This window comes from Odocoileus virginianus, chromosome 5, assembly GCF_023699985.2.
Source record: "Odocoileus virginianus isolate 20LAN1187 ecotype Illinois chromosome 5, Ovbor_1.2, whole genome shotgun sequence".
In the NCBI taxonomy this organism is placed as follows: Eukaryota; Metazoa; Chordata; class Mammalia; order Artiodactyla; family Cervidae; genus Odocoileus; species Odocoileus virginianus.
Genome location: NC_069678.1, coordinates 14,189,947 through 14,208,180, shown reverse-complemented (window position 1 = coordinate 14,208,180; position 18,234 = coordinate 14,189,947). Strand labels below are relative to the sequence as shown.

The following is an 18,234-nucleotide window of genomic DNA, read 5'->3' as shown; positions in this document are numbered from 1 at the left end:
TCCATCCAAGTTAGCAGGTATACTTCCCACTATAAATTAATAAACATTCTTGTTTTGTTTACCAGGGTCATTTCACATCTATTATCAAGATTTTGCACCCCCAAGGCAAAAGGGTGAAATGGAGATTCTGGGTTTTGGCTCAGGACCTACATGTCAGACTCTGAACCTTGGTGAACACGTTGAAGTACAATTGATCCTCGAATCGTATGGGTTTGAACTGCTTTGTCCATGTGTACATGGTGATTTCCTTCAGTAAATGTGTACAACAGTACACATGATCTGTGGTTGTTTGAACCAGTGGATGTGGAACTGTGAATAAAGAGGGGTGACTATAAAGCTATATGGTGAATTTTTGACTGTTCAGGGAGTGGGAGCCCCCTATGTTGCTCAAGAGTCAACTGTAATGACACATTGTAGGGTTTTGTCATTCATTCATTCCTTAACTCAATCTATTAGAAACAAAAGACACATTGAGAAACAACTTGGAAAACACATTCACAGACTTTCTTTGCCATGTACATTCCCATTTGAATTTCCTGAAGACTTCATGTAGGCGCAGGGTTTCAGTTCTCAAGCCTGATAAAACATCTAATGAGTATTTTAAAATATAAGTGGTGCCCAGTTTCAGGATATAGTCCAAGCATCTGTTCATAAAAGTTCTCTAGTTGATCTAATGAACATTCTGGGTTGTGAGCAATACATGGGGAGTGTCCATTTGGATAAAAAAATCAGACCAAAATTTTTGCTTTGCCTGAACTATATAGACTTATGTAGACCCATTAGGGGTTATTTCAATAAAGATCCTAAGCCTTAAATCAACAAAATAGAAAGTGGAAATAAGCATAAGTTCGTTAGCTGGTTTAGATGATAAAGTTCTTGTTGGCATATATGTGGCTTTATCTATCTGAAGCACAGTTCTTATCATGTCACTTCACTGTTCAAAAATTTTAATAGATAACTTTTTTAGTGTTGTAAAAAAACTAATGATACAGAAAAGGAGACAGACCACAGAAGTTAGCTACTGTTAAATTCTTAACCTACTAACTGTTGGAATATTTCATGCCCACATAAACATATTTATATATATTTACAATATAGGTTAATACCATGCATATTTCATAACTAATTTAATATTTCATGGGAAACTTTCCATTCAAATACATAAGGATATAATTAACTCTTCTTAGTACACAAATAGTATTCCATCATATGGAGAAAATACTTTATTTTACCAGTATATAGTGGTCAAGAGTTTCAGAATCCAGCTCCAAGATTCCAATTCCAGCTCTGCCATCTATTAGTTATGTGACTTGAATAAATTCATTGATTTACCAGTGTAGCCACTTCCTGGGAATAATAATGGTATTTGCATTAAAGGATGACAATTTATATTTTGAGGCCTCAATACATACTGTCTACAGCCCAGAATAACTAACTTTACCCTGTCACACTAGCTATGGAGAAAAGTAGCACATGGAGGAGGGAGGAGGCCACTGGAAAGAGTTTGCAGTTTTATATAGGGAGGTCAGTGTAGGTCTTACTGAGAAGTTCACTTCTATAAGAAGACTTGTAGGAGGTCAGGGAATGAGACATGGATACCTAGAAGGAGAGAATTCTAGAGAGGAAGGAGCATGCATGGAGTACTGAAGGACTGGCAGGAAGCCCAGTGTCCTATAGTGGATTAAGGAAGGAGGGGTATATGGGAGAGGAGGCCTGCTGATACAAAATCTTCCAGATGAAGTGGAAATTTTGAGTTAACAAGTAATGTGACAGGGTAGTTTTGAGCAACAAGGAATGTGGTGCAACTTAAGTTTTGAAAAGATTCATCTGGATGATATTATGAAAATAGGCATTAAAGGATTATGGGTAAAAGTGGTAGACTCTGAGTCAACTGTAATAATCCAACTGAGAAATGATGATGAAATTGGACCAGGGAGGTGGTAAGAGGCATTTTGTTATAAACATATTTTTTTATATAGATATACAAAAATAAGTATTCAACTTTACATAGAATGTTGAACTATCAGTATTCTCTAATAGAGAGTGAAAAAGAAATGAAAATTAAAAAAAGAAAGAAGTCAAGGATGACATCCAAGTGTTATGGTCAGAAAAAAAGGGAAGGATTGAGGTGACCTTTGGAGGGATAGGAAACTGTATAGGAAGCATGTTTGGGGAGTCTGAGTTTAAACATGTCAAGATGGAGATGCCTGTTATACATGCCAGTGAAAATGTCAAGTAAACAGTTGGATATTCACACTGTGGAGTTCAGGGGACAGGTCACATCTCTTAAGTTCTTTTTACCACATAAAGTCATATAGTCACAAGATTACTGCATGGCCAGAGCATCAAACAGAAATGAGTGTAGAGAGTGAAGCGAGGTGGTCTGGGTATGAACCTTCATTATTCCAAAATTTAGAGGTTGGAAAGATACTGATAAAGGAAACTACAGAGCAACCACCCAGTAGGTAGGAAAGAGCAAAGTGAAGATAATGTTTCCAGGAAATATATATCCACTGTGGCTGAGAACTTCTGGGAAATGAGGATTGAGAATTGACTACTAAATTTAGCAGTGTGGAGTTCCCTGGTGACTGGGAAAAAAGCAGACTTGGTGGAGACGTAGGGACAATGCATAACAAGAAAGAATTCAAGAAAGAAAGAAATTTCTTCAAGTAAGGTTAATATGCTCATGAAAACATGTTCACATGAATCATTTGAGAAATGCAATTCAGAACCACAATGAGATACCACTTCATCAGCACTAGGATGGATACAATCTAAAAATAACAAGAGTTGGCGATAACGTGGAGAAATTCTCACACATTGCTGGTGGAACTGCAAAAATGGTGGTGGAAGATGAGAATGAAAGAAGTGGAGGAGAATGGAGTACAGGAAGATTTATGAAGGATAGCACAGTGGAAGCTGGTAACTGATTGGGTGTCCAGAATGACAGAGAAAGGAATCAAAATGAGTGGAATTATTATCTCCTGTGATCATGCCTATATAACTTACACTCATGAGAACTTCTGTAGAATACTGAATATCTCTGGATTTTAATTTTTCATTTGTACATTGAGGATTTCAGCATAATTCTTGAATGAAATTATGAATAATAATGTAAAGGGAAGCTGACTTGAGAATAGGGATGCTGATATCCACAACACACCTTGTATAAGAGGAAGGAACTCCCATAAGACCCAAGACGAAGCATCTCTGCTTCAAATACCTCCTCTGAACCAGAGCACAGGACCTGTCATTGCATGTCTCCTACCCACATCTCCCACTCCACTGTGCCCTTAAGGAATAATTCCCCTTTCACCCACCAACTGCTCCATTCATCATCAGAATGAACTCATTCAAGCTGAGGCACTTGAGTCAGAACCAGGAACCTTGGAAGAGGAACAAATGGAACATACTCTTTTCTGAATACTTTAGGATTTCAAGAACTTCATTGACCATGTGGCAAAGGAAAAGATATGAATGCTGGAGTTACCTAGCCTTGAATTTAACAATTTGCTCTGCCACCAACTATTTTGGGATATTAGTTGCTTGTCCTACAAAATAGGAATAGTAATTGCAACCCCATGGACTGTAGCCTACCAGGCTCCTCCGTCCATGGGATTTTCCAGGCAAGAATACTGGAGTGGGTTGCCATTTCCTTCTCCAGGGGATCTTCCTGACCCAGGGATTGAACCCGGATCTCCCGCATTATAGGCAGACGCTTTACCATCTGAGCCACCAGGGAAGTCCAGGAATAGTAATATCTACTCTAAAAGAGTCATGTCAGTTCAGTTCAGTTCAGTTCAGTTGTTCAGTCATGTCCGACTCTTTGCGACCCCATGAATCGCAGCACACCAGGCCTCCTTCTCCATAAACAACTCCCGGAGTCCACCCAAGTCCATGTCCATCGAGTCAGTGATGCCATCCAGCCATCTCATCCTCTGTTGTCCCCTTCTCCTCCTACCCCCAATCCTTCCTAGCATTAGGGTCTTTTCCAATGAGTCATGTCAATGTATGGCAAAACCAATAAAATATTATAAAGTAAGTAGCCTCAAAAAAAATAAATAAATAAATAAAAAATAAAAGAGTTCTTATAAGAATAAGAAGAAATAATACTTATAAAATTCATGGAACAAAAGCTGGTTCAATATAGGCTTGGAATGTTGAGTTCCCTTCTTTTTTTTCTTTTTTTGTCTTATGCTTTGGGAATCAAGGTGGGTGGGAGGGGGTCAGTGGGTGGTCACATCTCACACTGCCTCTGGACTGATGGCACTGATATCAGCCATGACAGGTCACCTAGGATTCCAGTGAGAGAGGTCATCTTCTTTCCTCTCAGCCTTCTCTGTTCAGCCTGACAATAAACCAGCTAGAAATGGCTTTATTAAGGAAACTCTGCTTCTCCCTTATCCAGCAGGATCTTAGCATTGCTTCTTATTGCTCAAGATTTTAGTTCAGAACTTTTCTTTCTGAGGTCAGAACTGAAAAAGCTGAGATTGCTGAACTGGGTGAGAAACCAAGAGATTCAAGAATGCAAGCCAACAGACAAAAGGACACAGATCATAGTACTAGAGTGAGTTCATCTTCAACTCAAGAGCTGGGACTGAAGGCTGGAGATAGAGGCTGAGGAGAGGAAGACCCCCAGGAAGAGGAGAAGATCCCACACAATACAGTGCAGGTGACATCAGGTCCTCAAGCAATGTGAGGGTGGAGGTACGATGGGGAATCAGGCAGGATTATTGGGGCTCATCACGTCCATCTTTGCTTCCTTGTGGACTTACTACCAGAAACACCTTCAGTAGATGCTGTGCTCTGAGATCAATCTGCTAAGTTCCTGTTGGAATTGAGAGGAAGAATAGCTCAGACAATTTACAAAGAGAGGTGCTTGTCTCTTTGGCACTGGCCTCCTAAAGCCATGACACCCTCCCAAGGGAGCTCCAGGTGATGCAGGCAGGGAAAAAACTGATGACCAACCCAATCAAACTATGGCAGCCAAATTGGTTATGTCACTTGTGTCCAAAAAAGTTAGATGTGGGAGAGGACTATTTCCAAATCTTTGGGTACATGTAGACCATGTGACCTGGAAAGGGGTCTAGGATTGGGTGGAATGCTAGGATTCCAACAGGCAGGGACAAGAGTAAGGGGCAGGGAGGGAGCAATCATTTCAGGCAGAAGCATGTGAGTGAGCAAAGAGTAGGCTGACTAGGATCTGAGGCCAGCAGGTTGTGGGGGATGAGGGTCAGTAGAAGAGGCAGGAGAGGGCTGGTTCACACCTTCCCACAAGCTTTACTTCTCACAGCAGCTTCGTTAGAGTGTGTGTGTGTTGGGGGGCTAGTACACTGCACTTCCATTCTAATGACCCCCACCCCAGACAGGAATGCCCTGAAGCTGCTTTTCTAAGAATACAAATCTCAACATGGGTCCTTCTGAGACACAGAAGGTTTTGAAGGGCCAGAAACAGTACAAATTCCTCTACCCACTCCACAGGAGGTGGATTTGAGGTCCACAAGCTGAAGCTGAGGTTAGTTAGTACTAGTGATCAGGAACGAGGGCTGGACCACTGTATAATTTGCACAGGCTATCCCCCCAGCACACATAGCGACAAATAGACATACACACACAAACACACTGCCTGATATACAACTTTTGCCCGACATAAGGGGCAAAGGAAACCTCAGGCCAGTTCTTTATGAGCTCCCACCTACCCATGCTGCCTCCACAGATGCCCAACTCAGCACCCAGCACCAAAGCCTAACCTTGTCCTCTGTAGTCTGGTCAACACCTTTACACTGTCTCCACACCTGGGCTTGAATGCTCAGAAAGATACACACCAGTCACACAGCAGAGGCTGTGGGGATTATCATGTGCAGGAAGGTCCTCTTTGGGAAGTTTCAGGAAAAGAGGGGCTAGTTGCTGGGTCAATGATGGAAGAGCTCTCGTCCTGCAGGGTGAGGATCTTGAGTGGGAAGACAGCTGGGGAAGTTGACAGAGGTTGTGAGAAGGCCACATGTGTGCAGGCACTTGAGGGTGGGCGGGTCACAGAGGCAGCTGGAGCTGGACCAGATCTGAGAGAGGCAGGTGTCTGCAGGAATCAAGCTCCGAGTGGAGGTGTCCTAGTAGTTCTGATTCTTCTGCTTTCTCCAATTAAGTTATCTTCATGGCCTCCCTTTCTGGCTTATAGACCTCACTGTAGACAGTACTAGACTCCTTTTCTTCTAAATGTTGTTTACCAGCACCCTAGGAATTGAAGTCAGAGAGTTTCTTTTTCTTTTCTTTTTTTTTTTTTGAAGTCAGAGAGTTTCTAAAAAAGCTGAGAGAGGCCCTAGAGTGACCCAGAAGGAAGCAATGCTGCTGACAACAAATGCATGTGAGTTTCCCCAAAGTGACCAGCACTACACTGGCCCCAAGTTTTAAATTTTCTTAGTAAATACCACTGACCACCTGGAGAGAGTCAAAGAGACAGCAGGGCCAGGAACAGCAGGTGACTGGGTTGACAGACCCAGGAGATAGACCCATGAGATCCCAGACTGGGCTCAGCTCCCATTCTCACCTTGTGTGTGACCTCTCCAGACCCCTGCTGGCTCAGCTCCGCATACTGGATGCCACCATCATTGTCCCCGGGGTCACCCTGAAATTCTACACCTGTGTCATACACAGAATGGAGCTTGAACCTCGCCTTGAAAACATATACCTTCCCCCATGGCAATGAACTCAAGGCCAAGCCCACACCTGCCTTCCCCTTCTGCATTGATATTCCCTGAGCAGCAAAATGCAGGAGGAAGGCAACCAAGGGCTCAGTGGGGGAGGGGTGGGACCTGGGGCAAGAAGCAGAAATGCACCCTACCTCTTCCAGTCTTCATCTTCCTCTTCTTCTTATAGGTCTTCCAAAGGAACAGTCCAATTACGAGGATCAACAGCATAATCACAACAGCCCCTATGATGCCTGGCAGGGTCTTAGCACTGCTGTTTCTAGGTGAATCTGTTTTCCTCACACAGAAAGAATAAAGAAAATTATGGCAAACAGAACTTGAGACATCCATTGTCGAGGAAACATACAGAAGAGCAAGTGGAGAGGTCTGAAGCTAAAGAGGAGGTGGCAAGGCAGTATCATTCACTCAAGGTCCTGAGCTTCTGCTTGATACCAGGGACACTGAGATAAACAATACAGGTCACCCTGGGGAAGACAGAGAAAATACCAAAGTCTTCCAGCCAGAGAGACGGCAGTGAAGTAGAAGTTAACACTTTGTACACTGGTCTTCATGGAGGGCCTCCCAGAGGAGGTGATGCATAAACTTCACCTCTGAGGGAGGAGTAGGAGTTTACCAGATATTCAGACCACGCACAGCTTTCCAGGAAGGAGGAGACACTGCTATGTCAAATCTGCATCCCTGGGGGTTGCAATCATTCCCGATCAGCAGGCAGGAGAGGGAAAGGGCAGGAACAAGCAGGATGAGGATGATCAGAGAGAAGAGAGGCTCTTTCCAGAGGGTCTTGAGGGTCATGCTGAGTGTTGAACTTTATCTGAGACTCTAGAATGGGACCAAGGGAAAGGTATCATGAGATTTTAAGTGATGCTGACATATCAGCTCCCACCAGCAGCTCATGGGGAATGGGTTAGAGGGGCTAGATTGCACACAGGATACCAGTTCATTTATTCACTCAGTGAAATACTGAGTGTGAATAGTGCCAGAAACTTTGTTTGGTATAAGAATTCAAAGAACAAGACATGTCCTCTGCCCTCAAGGTGTTCCAGGCTATGGAGAAGACAAACCCATCAATTGCACTGCTACTCAGTGTGGGGTGGCCATGGACTGCTCCTTAAAGGGGATGATGCCTGAGGCAGGGCAGTTACAGCAGCTGCAGTGCTTGTGCAACAGGAGATTGAGCCACCCTTTGTTCAACTTGACTCATAACAGAACTATAACCAAGTGCAGGACATGGGTTACATGCCCATGACCTCAGGGAAATCCTTCAATAGGAATAAGCAAGGAACTCTTGATTTGGGAGGTTTGGTGGTAGAGGAAACAGCATTTCCAGAGGCTAAGAAGCTTGCAACTTCAGGACACATTCAGGGAAGCCAAGCAAACAATTCAGTGTGAAGTGCGTGAGGTAAGTAACATGGGAAGAGGAGCTTCAGAGCCCTGAATCCTGCAGGGAATCCCTGGGTCAGACTCCTACAGATGATACAGACCAATCACAAAACCCAATTGTTTTTCAAAAGACTACAGTGGATGACACACTATGGATAATGGATGAGGTAGGAGAAGTGCTAGAAAGCTATTGCTCTGGACCAGATCTGACACTGCCCTGTAACAGCTGGGAGGGAAGGAGCTCCCCAGAGGGCAACAGGTAGGCAGGTACAGGCAGCAGGGAGCATGGGTCAGGGGAGGGGTGAGCCCTCGGGAAATACATTTCTAGGAAATGCTTTTGCTGCTGCAGCCCCAGTTCTCTTCTCCTCCCCCACACCACACCTGCTCTGCCTCCAGGGCCAGCTGGGACTGAGATTTGCTCACCTGGAGGGTGAACCGACTTGATTTGCATCAAAAGCAAATTCCTTTTTTCTTGGGAAAAAAAAAGGGGGTGGAGAGGCAGGCATGGACTTGAGAGAGAGTTAATGCAGACATAAACTGACTATACCTCCCAGGCTCCTGAAAGGGGTGACCTGGTAGGAAGGAGGTGCTCATCACATGATGGGGAGAAAAGCCCAGAGCCCCTAGTTCTCAGAGTGCCCGTCCCCTCTGGCGGGTGCACTCACCAGAGACACAGACTTTCCCCAGGTCTAAGGTGGCAGTTTTCTGGTCCACCTGGTTGCTGACCACACAGTTCAAGCTGGCAGCAGGCTGGCTCAGGGGCAGGTTCAGAGTCAGGTTCCAGGAGTTGGAGGGTAGTTCTGATGTCACTCTCTGCTCCAGCTCCCTGGGAAGGCCCTTGATCTCCCAGTTCACCTTCAGGTCCTCTGTATCCCCTGGGGCTCTGCACTCCAGAGTGACATTGCACCAGCCTGGTGTGATGGATGCTGACTTGACATGGATCTCAGGAAGGGGTACAGTTCCTGAGAGAGGAGGGACAATAGAATGGAGCTCACATGATTGGAGAACATTCCAGTCTGTACATTCTCATCCATCATCTCACTGAAACCCTGGCCTTCTCCCTTTAATGACAGTGAACGCATTATATAGATAAACAGAATTTGCCCAGTACTTAATACATAGCAATTGACAATAAAGTGGAGAGCCGCTGAATTAAGCCATATGTGATTTCACTAGATTGTGTGCATGTTGAGGAAGCGTTAAACATCCAACAAGAAAATAAAGCCTGATCCCACCTTCCCAAGACCAGTTATTTCTAAGAAAATGGGGCTCCTTCTAGACGTGGGAGAAGTCTCAGACAGAAGAGCTAATCACAGATCAGGAACTTGGCCTCTTCTTCTGCTCAGATAATGCCTGAGATTTTATAGCTTGTAGAGAAGAAGAAGCCTGGTCAGAGTTGGGAGCCCAGAGAAAGGTTCTGTGCTCCCAATAGTGGAGACATGTGTGGGAGATGCAGTGGCAGTGTCAACTACAAATTGGCACTTGCTATCTCTCTCTGCAAGGGTCAAATCATGTGCTGCTGTAGCTGCTGACCTTCACACCCCACTGAAGGAGTTCAGGGTGGAAAGAAGACATGAGGCATTCTGTGCCGGTGCGGGAGAGTGGGACTGGCAGGACAGGTCTTCAGATAGCTAGATATTTTCAGGAGCCTATTTTATGAGCTCAATTCTGGTACCTCATTGTATCTAGAAAAGCACTAAAATCCTTCATGGTGATGACTGTTCCTGGTGACTAGAAAAGTCTTCTGGAGACTAGTAGAAAACTTCTGGGAAAATGTTCTTATTGCTTGTATTCCTCCTTCACCAAAGTCACATATACACTGATATTTCCCTCTCATTGGAGCAGTTTCTCAGAGCTATCTGGGGTACTGTCTCCTAGGCTGCCATCCTCATTTTGCTCCAAATAAAAACTTAATTCATAACTCAAACATCGTGCATTTTTTTAAGTCGATGGTAGCAACTAGGAATGATAAGTCTGAGTCCGTTAGAACATGCCACTGAACTTGAGAAGTGACATACTGATAAGTTGGTCATAGAAATCACCTGGGGACCTAAAGCAGAAACAGTCACTCTCTCACAGCAGATATTTTCCTATGCATGCAGGGACTTCCAGGAAAGAAAGTGTTGGCTAAGTGAGGCTCTCTGGAAGGGCTACCATGTAACCATTCTCCTACATCTACCCAGGCATCTAGAGCTGGATTGCTGGAGCCTTTGTGAGTGAGGCTGGCCTTGGACTGGCGCTGATTAAAAGGAGAGGAGGCACTGACTACACATGAATTTCTGGATTATGGTAAGTGAATAATGGGCCCCAAATACTTCCATGTCCAATCCTCAGAACCTATGACTATGATAGGTTACAGGACAAGGTGGAATTAAGGTAAAAGAATTAAGGTGCTAATCAGCTGACTTCAAAATAAGGAGATTGTTCTGATTACATGGTTGGGACCAATGCAATCACAGGAGTTCTTAGAAATGGAAGAAAGAAGAAGAGCAAGGGGGTCAGAGGTATTAGAATGTGAGAAGAATTGGTCCCACTACTGCCAGCTTTGAAGGTAGGGGAAGGTGGTCATAGCCAAGTAACATAAGCAACCACTAGAAGTGGAAACTACAAGTAAATGTATTTCCTTCTGGGACCTCTATAGAGGAACACAGTCCTGCCAACAACTCGACTTTGGCCCAGTGAGACCTATGTCTGACTTCTGACCTAGAGCCTAGTAAGATAAAAAAAATCTGTGCTGTGTTCAGCCTCCAAATTAAAGCAGCATTATAGCAGCAACAGATACGCAATATACACATTAAGTAAACCTAGACATATTAAGAACAACAATTGCTATGGCAATATCATTTCCCCAAATTTCCATTCTCCTCTCCCAAAATTCTAAAGTGATTTTATCCCTGGAGTGAATCTCAACTCCTTTCACCATTTGCAGTAAACCCACTTACCCTAATTCAAGGGAGTAAATAGCCTGAATGCTGGTGTCTGGAAGGGATCCTGAAAAATGGGGCCTACCTGACACTCTTAGCTCAAAACCAGGAGGGAAGCCGTGGTGAGGAGCATCACTCACCATAGACAGTGAGGAGGAAAACCTGGGTAAGTTCTCTTCCTCCAGTGAAGCTGGCTCGAGCCCGGTACTCCCCACTGTCCTCTGGGGTCAGGTTCTCAATCCTCAGGGACGTCACATTGGGCACATGGACCCTGTGCTGGTACTTGTCCTGGAGGCTGACCCAGGTTGGGGTGTCTGCCCCACGGCGGACTCGCAGCAGGACTCTGTAGTTTGACTCAGGGCCAAAGCCCCATGAGACCTCCTCTGGGTCAGCTTCTTGCTTCTTGGTCAGATGAAACAACACAGAACCTCCTTGGACCCCCTGCAGGGAAACATGGACTCCAGAATCCTGAACTCCAGAACCATGTGCTCCAGAACTCTTGACCTCAGTGCTGCAGACACCTATGGCATGGGACACAGGAACCATATTTTTTTTTTTCAGTAACAATAAAGGAGAAAACTATATAACTTATATTTTAAATGAAATTCATCCAACTTACTCCCTTGATTCTTAAGAGGCAGCCTAGTCAAATGAATTTAAGCAATTTTAGAATTAAATCCTGGCTCTAGTGAATTGTTACCTTGAGGAGGTAACTTAAATTTTCTAATCTGGAGTTTCCCCACCTACCTCATAAATTGAATGGCATCATGGGACTTCCCTAATAGCTCAGTCGGTAAAGAATCTACCTGCAATGCAGGAGACCTGGGTTCGATCCCTGGGTTGGAAAGATCCCCTGGAGAAGGGAAAGGCTCCCCGTTCCAGTTTTCTGTTCTGGAGAATTCCGTAGACTGTATAGTCCACGGGGTGGCAAAGAGTCGGACACAACTGAGTGACTTTTTCACTTTCGTATATCAAAAGCACTTAGCAGATTTTCTGTCAATACCAAATGCATAAATGTAGAATTAGCTTCTTAATTATTGTCCCCTTGTGTTCACATCCTTTTGTAATGCCCTCCCTGGCGAGTGGGCTACATCTAGTGACTGGCTTCCAAGGAATAGACTAGAGCAGACATGATGGATATCATTCAGGGATACTAGGTTATACAAGACTGTGACTTCCCTCTTGCTTACACAGACATCCTCTTTTTCACTCTCTCTCTCTTGCTCACTCTGAGGAATCCAGCTGTCATGTTGTCAGTTGCCTAAGAAGAGGCCCACATGACAAGAAACTGAGGGATCCTCTGGCCAACATCTAGAGAGGAACTGGGACCTTCAGCCCAACAGCCACAGGAACTGTCTCCCAGCAGCAATCTCTTCAGAGATCTTGGAATCATAGCTTGCGCAGTGGACCATGGGCTGATGCAGCCCCAGCCCCAGCTAAGACTCTAACTTCAATCTGGGAGACCTTGAGTCAGAGGACCTAGCTGATCCAACCCTAAGCCCTGACCCCCAGAACCTGTGAGACTGAGACTATACCTGGTGGTGTTTAAGGTACTATGTTTTGTGGTGATTCATTACACAGCAATAGATACCTAACACAAATATGAAGGCTGCTACCCTTCCTCCTCTTTCTAGGCAGTGCAGTAGTCAGGAAACTACAGGCTGTGCTGTATAACAAATAGTTACAATACCTCAGGGTCTTAGAATAAGGGGGGTCCATAGTCCCCACCACAGGTCCCATGAGAGAGTGAGGAAGAGGCCCTGTCATACATGGAGGAAACCCCACCTCCTTGTAGCTGCACCCATGGAACTCTCAGCATCCTCATAGGTTCCCAGCCCCACAGCAGGAGAGGAGAGAGGAGAATCACATAGGGGTTTCACTGCGACTGTCCACAAGCAGTGTGCTCTCTGCTCATGTTTTTCGACCAGCACTCATGACAAAGCCCTGGCTAACTGCCAAGGACTAGAATGTGAGGGGGAGAGCAAGTGATCATTTAATGAACTCTACTGTCCCTACCACCAAGACAACACTTCCCAGTCAGTCCCTGCCAGGTCACAGTGGGCCTTCCTCAGACACTTTCCTGGAGAGCTTTGACCAGTGGGCACATTTGCTTCAGGGCCACCACCTCCTGAGCCCACCTTCCCTCTTCAGGCATAGGCCCAAGGGACCTGATACCTTTCACCCTTTCTGCGGATGAAGTAGGACAGAACAGGATGAGGCAAAGTCCCTTATCCAGAAAAGATGATCAATCTGCTTCTTTCAGCAGGTCAGGATGCACCTACTGGTCTCAGTTCCTCTCTAGATATTGACCAGAGGCTCCCTCAGTTTCATGTCAGCCTGCCACAGTCCCAATCCCCTTTCCAATTCAATAAATTCTCTCCATTTCAGACCTGTCTCCCTCCAGCTGTACTTATTCTCATTCCTGGCTCTCACTGGAAGCAGAGAATAACTCATGCCATTGTTCACATGCCTAAAGATTTCAGATGTTTCTTTTTATTCATTTAATCAGGCATCTCCTCCAGGTCAGACCTTAGGGGGCATCTATACAGGCCTGTCACAGAGGAAGGCCCTCCCAGGGGGTGATCTTGTCCTGGGTCACACAGGGCAGAGCCACTCCTGGAACCAGGGCTCCCCGCTCCCAGCCCAGTGCTTCTCCCCTGCAGAAGCTCCCATCTGCTCCCCACCCTGTCCCTGTATTCCCCAGGAGCTCCCCTCCCAGCACCGCTGTCTCATCACCAGGATCTGAGCAGTTCCTAGAGGCTCATCCCCCAACTTTCCTCTCCTGAGAAAGGGGAAGCAAGTACTTAGCGGGGGTTAGCAGAGCAGGGACTTCTGGCCAGCTGAGGGTTAACCACCAGCCTGTCCAGACTCCATACTTCCTGGAAAAACAGGAACCAGAGAGAAGAAGCTCAATCCTGAGTGTGCAGGGAGAACCCACTCGGGGGGATGGTGAGCTGAGCTCTGAGGAAGGTAGAAGAAGACTTGGAAAGAGAAGGAAGGGAGTGAGAGATGTGATCTACAAAAGACCTAATCCTGAAGAAGAAAATAAAGCCAGGGAGAGTGTGGTTACAAACAACATAGTTTATTTAAATAATATAAAATTTAATAGTTGCAAATCAATTTACAATTTTGTCCATTTTCCCTCTCTTTCTTTTATGTAATCTTCCAACCCCAGAGCCTATGGAGAAAACTCTAAATAACAGAACTTATTTTCAAGTTACATAAAATTGAAGAGAAAAGAAGCTCTATATTTTACCGTTACCTTATAGAGTTACATTACTGAAAAGGAGGTAAGGTTTTATAAAGCTTATTCTTAATTCAAGACATCTGTTTATAAACAGTCTATAATTCATTAATTTCATATAGCTCCTGAAAGTTCACTTAGTGGCTGGAATACTGAAAAAATAATTTAAAAATTTTAAACTTTAATTAAAAATAAAACCTTTCCAGCTTTCTCCAGAATTCATAATTCCTTGGGTATTAGTGTTTACTCATTAGTTTTTAATTTTCTCATACATAATCAGATAGTCTCCAGGAAGTCACGTATGTAATTTGGGTTTTGTCCAGTCTTTAGCTCACTTTTCACTTAACTCCCCATAGTTTTCTACGTCTCTTTCCCTTCCTTCCTCCTCTAGTTCACCCACATTATCAGTCTACACTTCCGTTCTTAATTTCTCCATATTCTTACAACAGGTGGTATACAGAAACCCTTAAATTTGAGAAGTTGCTGTTCCTTTTACAAAAGCAGAATTTCATTTAATTGCATTTAACATCCTGCATCTTGCCCAAGAAATCAAGACTACAATTGCTTCCTCCATCTCAGACACAGGGTTCTAGTCAACTTCTTCTCCACAGGACAGCTGCACGGACTGTCACGTTCCCTCTGAGTTGAGACCAGAGAGCCTTGTTTCCCCAGCCCATCCAAGTCAAGGAGCCAGCTTCTTAGTCTCTCCCCCTCTCTGCAGGCAGCTCCCGGCTCACCCAGCTTCACATTTCTGCTGCAGAGACAGACTTATCTTCCTAGAAATGTTTTCCTTAATGTAGTGAAGGCTGCCTGAGCTCAGGTGTCACAGACTCACCACAACAAGAAGATGATTTTGTTCTTCTTTTCACCCCAGGTGTCTAAACCAAAGGCTCTGCATTTGCTAAATAATTGCAGAGCTGTTTTGTCTTTTTGTTCACCAAGGACATAAGACATGGAAAGGGCACCCTGCCTCCCTGCTCCACCCAGAGGCCCTCCCTCCCAGGAGCCCAGATCACTCACTGAGGAGGAAGCTGGTGAATCCCAGGAGCCTGGAGGGCCTGCAGAGGTGGGGGTCTTCTGAGCAGGGCCCCATCACAGGCTGCCTGCTCAGCCTGTGAGGCCAGAGAAGAAGCATCTAGGAGGAGCAGAAAGAGAGGAAGGAGTGTCACTCAAAGGACAATTATGCTATTCTCCACCCTTAAGGCGGGGCTAATGTGTTCTAGATGATGGCCCACCAGCCTATACTAAACCACTCGGAGATTTCCTATTAATTTCACCAGCACCTACATTAAGACCTCACCAAACAATTTCAGAGTAAATGTATAAACAACTCCACTGTATTGCAGATACTCCAACCCTGTTGTCATATCAGCCTGGATAAACTCTGGAAAACAATTTCCCAACATAACAGCCACTGTCCCATTCCACCGTGCGGCCTCAAGCAAGTCACCTGAGTTCACTCTGTGCTTCCAGAAACTGCTCTGCTGCATCTCAGACAAGAGAATATCCAGTACTGCTTTATTCCCTCCAACCCCATGTAGTTAGTGGCGGATGAATCCTTTGGTCAGAAACTTCTGTAAGGAGTCAAAATCCAGGCAACTCACCCTCTGGTTACTTTCGGGGTGATGAGGAGAGCAAGTCTCATATTTTTCCTCTACTCTTGAAAGTACTGTGAGGACTATGTCAGTCTGCTCCAGAGTTGGGGAGGGAGGAGGAGCCTAGAGGAACAGCAATGCAGCTACAGGCCAGGGTTACTGGGAGAGAGCCAGACAACAAACATTCCAACATTCCGTGCTGGCAGAACACCAGGGACTTTTTGGAAATCCAGATATCTAAGGTCAATTCAACATGTCAGCCAGATATGCTGTGCAGCTGGGAAGCTAAATCTTTGTCAACACCCCCAACTTGTCTAGGTCTTCTTACAAATTTCAAATTTATAGATTTATGAAAGGCAAATATCACAATTATCCTCCTTTTTGACACACGTGGAAACAGGATCCAGCGAATCTAGTGAACAAACCCAAGGTTGGAAAGTCAACACGTAGGACAGCGTGGCCTGGGACCAGGTCCCTGTACTTTCTTTGCACTCGCCTTCAGAGACCCAAGTCCCTCTCAGGGCAATGTATCTCATCCACAAGATGGTTTCAGCCCTTGAGAAGTCACATGATGGGGAGGGAGACCTAGCCTGGCCCAGGGCAGACCTTCACCTTCCTTGCATCATTCCAGGCAGGAAAACTAAGACATACAGCTGCATCTCAGCAGCCTCTGAGATCAAGGCAGCCCGTGACCAATCCCTGTTACCTCTGCTCATGCTCTGTGTGTCATGAACAGCCCAGCCCAGACTTGCAAAGGCTGGTGGTCTGAGAAACCACAGTTGGTCAGTCTCCCAGGCCTGACCCTCTTTGTCTGTGACCTGCAGGGTAGTGGATCCTGCCCTACTTCCCTGGGCAGTGAACCCTGTCCTCCTAGGGTGCCTCATGGTCCAGATTTCACAAGGTCTTTTCATCTTTGTAGGGAAAGAGCAAACTAGCCAAGATGGCAGTGGTCAGGCTCTCTTGCCACACAGCCTCTTGCCCCACATTTTGTAAATACATGGTTATGTAACAGTTGAGATCACTTATAGCACTGTGCATGCACATCGTGATGTACCCGCTTGGCCGCAGGCCACTTTTGTTCTATGTCCACTGGGTCAACCACGAGGGGAAAGACTATATTGTGTCTGCTGCTATGGCTGCTATGCCAGTCAGGAGAGAATAAATGAGTCTACAGTTCCTATGACTCTTTGAGTTTTCTTGCAGCTTCCCTACTCGTGCCTTGCATACCCTGGGTTCAGCAAGCAGTGAGATACAGAGAGACAGTCTCAACATCCTTTCTATCAGTCACACCAAGTACATGATTTTTTAAACCTGAAGAAGCCCCACCCACCCACCCAGTGGAGAGGTTGCTCCCACCCTGCGCTTGTGCCCAGCTCCTGGGAGGGCTGCCACCCAAATTGTCTGTCCATGACTCTCATCCCAGCCACAACATTCAGCTTCTTTCTGATGGGCTTCCTTTACCTCTAAGATTCCCTAGCGATTCTTGGCTGGACTGGTTGCCAGCATCTCTCTTCTGTCCACTAGGAGAGGACAGACCACAGTACCCAGCACAACCGTCTTCCCACAACAGGCATTTGGACCACGTTAATCTACCTCACAGGGAAGGGGTGGGCTCCTCAGATCCCTACTCAGAGCCCCTGAGATCATGCCCACATGGGATTTTGAAACCCACAGAGGGAGGGAGAGTCCCAGCAGGTGCAGATAACTGGGAAAACCTCCCCATTTTAGGGGTCAAACCTCATCCTTTATGGGTCTAAGTAAGAACTCCATCAGCCTCCAGCCTGCATACCTGCTCCCACTCCATGGAGTAAGATCCTTCCCTCCCACTTACTATCAAATGTCTCCTGATCATTCCAGATGCAGCTTGGATGGTGTCCTGGGAGTCTCCGCATCCTGCCCCAGATGAACTTAGGTCCTCTTGCCGCTGGGCTCCCACAGCAGTTCAGCAGGACACTGGTACTTGTGATATAACCAGACAACACTTGCTCTTGCCCCACCTCCCACCTTGTGATACAGAATGCAGTTCCTGTGAACAAAGGCGGCAAGGTGGTCCCACTCTCAGCCTGGTGTCAATGATGAATCAGCACCTGAGAGTGAGTGCCCTATTGACTCACCCTGATCCCAGCCCTCTTGTGAGGAGCCTGGGGGTGACATGTGCTCTTGAACAAGACAGGCAGCTTTCAACTAAGCCGCCCATGGCACCTGTGACATGTTTTCAGTAAGCAAATATTTACTAAGCTAAGCACACCTGTGTCTCGGCCACAGTATTTTTCGGTCCAGGTCACCATCTGCTGTGGTCCGTGGGCCCTAAGATAGCTTTACAGGCAGTGTGACCTCACCCAGAACCTTCCTTCTGACAGACACATGGCCCCCGAGGACTCTGGGTG

The 18,234-nt window shown here is 45.7% G+C and overlaps 1 protein-coding gene across 6 annotated transcripts; it reads right to left on the bottom strand.

Annotated features, from left to right (window-relative positions):
• Nucleotides 1–482: 482 nt before the first annotated feature.
• LOC110145394 (SLAM family member 9-like) lies at nt 483–17,979 on the bottom strand. 6 transcript variants are annotated; one of them, XM_020905650.2, is made up of 8 exons: nt 17,679–17,973; nt 15,857–15,970; nt 15,273–15,387; nt 11,149–11,529; nt 8,750–9,046; nt 6,839–6,973; nt 6,545–6,636; nt 483–6,231 (listed from the first exon to the last, which is right to left on the bottom strand). In XM_020905650.2, exons 1-8 carry the CDS (start codon nt 17,697–17,699, stop codon nt 6,139–6,141), a joined length of 1,248 nt encoding a protein of 415 aa, XP_020761309.2. In that variant the 5' UTR covers nt 17,700–17,973; the 3' UTR covers nt 483–6,138. The 6 variants fall into 6 exon arrangements, with proteins under 6 accessions (XP_020761309.2, XP_020761310.2, XP_020761313.2 ...); XM_020905651.2 differs by lacking the exon at nt 15,857–15,970 and having other exon boundaries at nt 17,679–17,970; XM_020905654.2 differs by lacking the exons at nt 15,857–15,970; nt 17,679–17,973 and adding an exon at nt 15,703–15,838.
• Between the last annotated feature and the right edge of the window lie 255 nt (nt 17,980–18,234).